Genomic DNA, 530 nt, shown 5'->3' on the forward strand with positions numbered 1-530 from the left:
CTGAAATGACACGGGTGATATGCTTTACTGGTATTCCAAGTACACTTCTCTTCAGAGCATGATTAAAACAAAAATTCTTGAAAAAAAATTACAAACTGCAAATTTTCCAGTATCATCCCACCTAATTTGCAAATTGAAGACAGAAACAAAACAATTCAAATCCCTATATATCAGAACAAGTCTCCCCACTCCCCATGCACAAAAAAAACATAAGATCTGCCACAAAGCAAAGCAAATCAGCTAAAAGAAAAACAGTTACTCAACTGAGCTATACACAAAAATGCCATGAAGAGACACCCTACCTCGTCAGAGTCTTGTTGCACGGATACATTATGCCCAGGTACAAGTGGTGACCAGCGAAGGGCCTCTGGATCTAGCCGCAATCTCCGGGGGTTGTTCAGCTGCTTCTGGTAGTGCTCCTCGACCATATTCCAGTCTATACTCACTACCATTCTGAAACGTTTGGGAGGATTCTTAGGGATGCTTTTCTTAATAATCTATATCTAAATACTTGCTCTTATAAATTACCT

The 530-nt window shown here is 39.6% G+C and overlaps 1 protein-coding gene across 1 annotated transcript in view; it reads right to left on the minus strand.

Moving 5' to 3' along the window:
• LOC119587816 (histone acetyltransferase KAT6A-like) overlaps nucleotides 1–530 on the minus strand; it is a gene marked incomplete at its 5' end in the record, with an annotated part of 75,251 nt that overhangs the window by 10,074 nt on the left and 64,647 nt on the right. Inside the window, 1 exon segment of the mRNA XM_037936515.1 lies at nucleotides 303–453. Within this exon segment, the coding sequence (XP_037792443.1) occupies nucleotides 303–453 (151 nt within the window).

Source organism: Penaeus monodon, chromosome 23, assembly GCF_015228065.2.
Source record: "Penaeus monodon isolate SGIC_2016 chromosome 23, NSTDA_Pmon_1, whole genome shotgun sequence".
Taxonomy (NCBI): Eukaryota; Metazoa; Arthropoda; class Malacostraca; order Decapoda; family Penaeidae; genus Penaeus; species Penaeus monodon.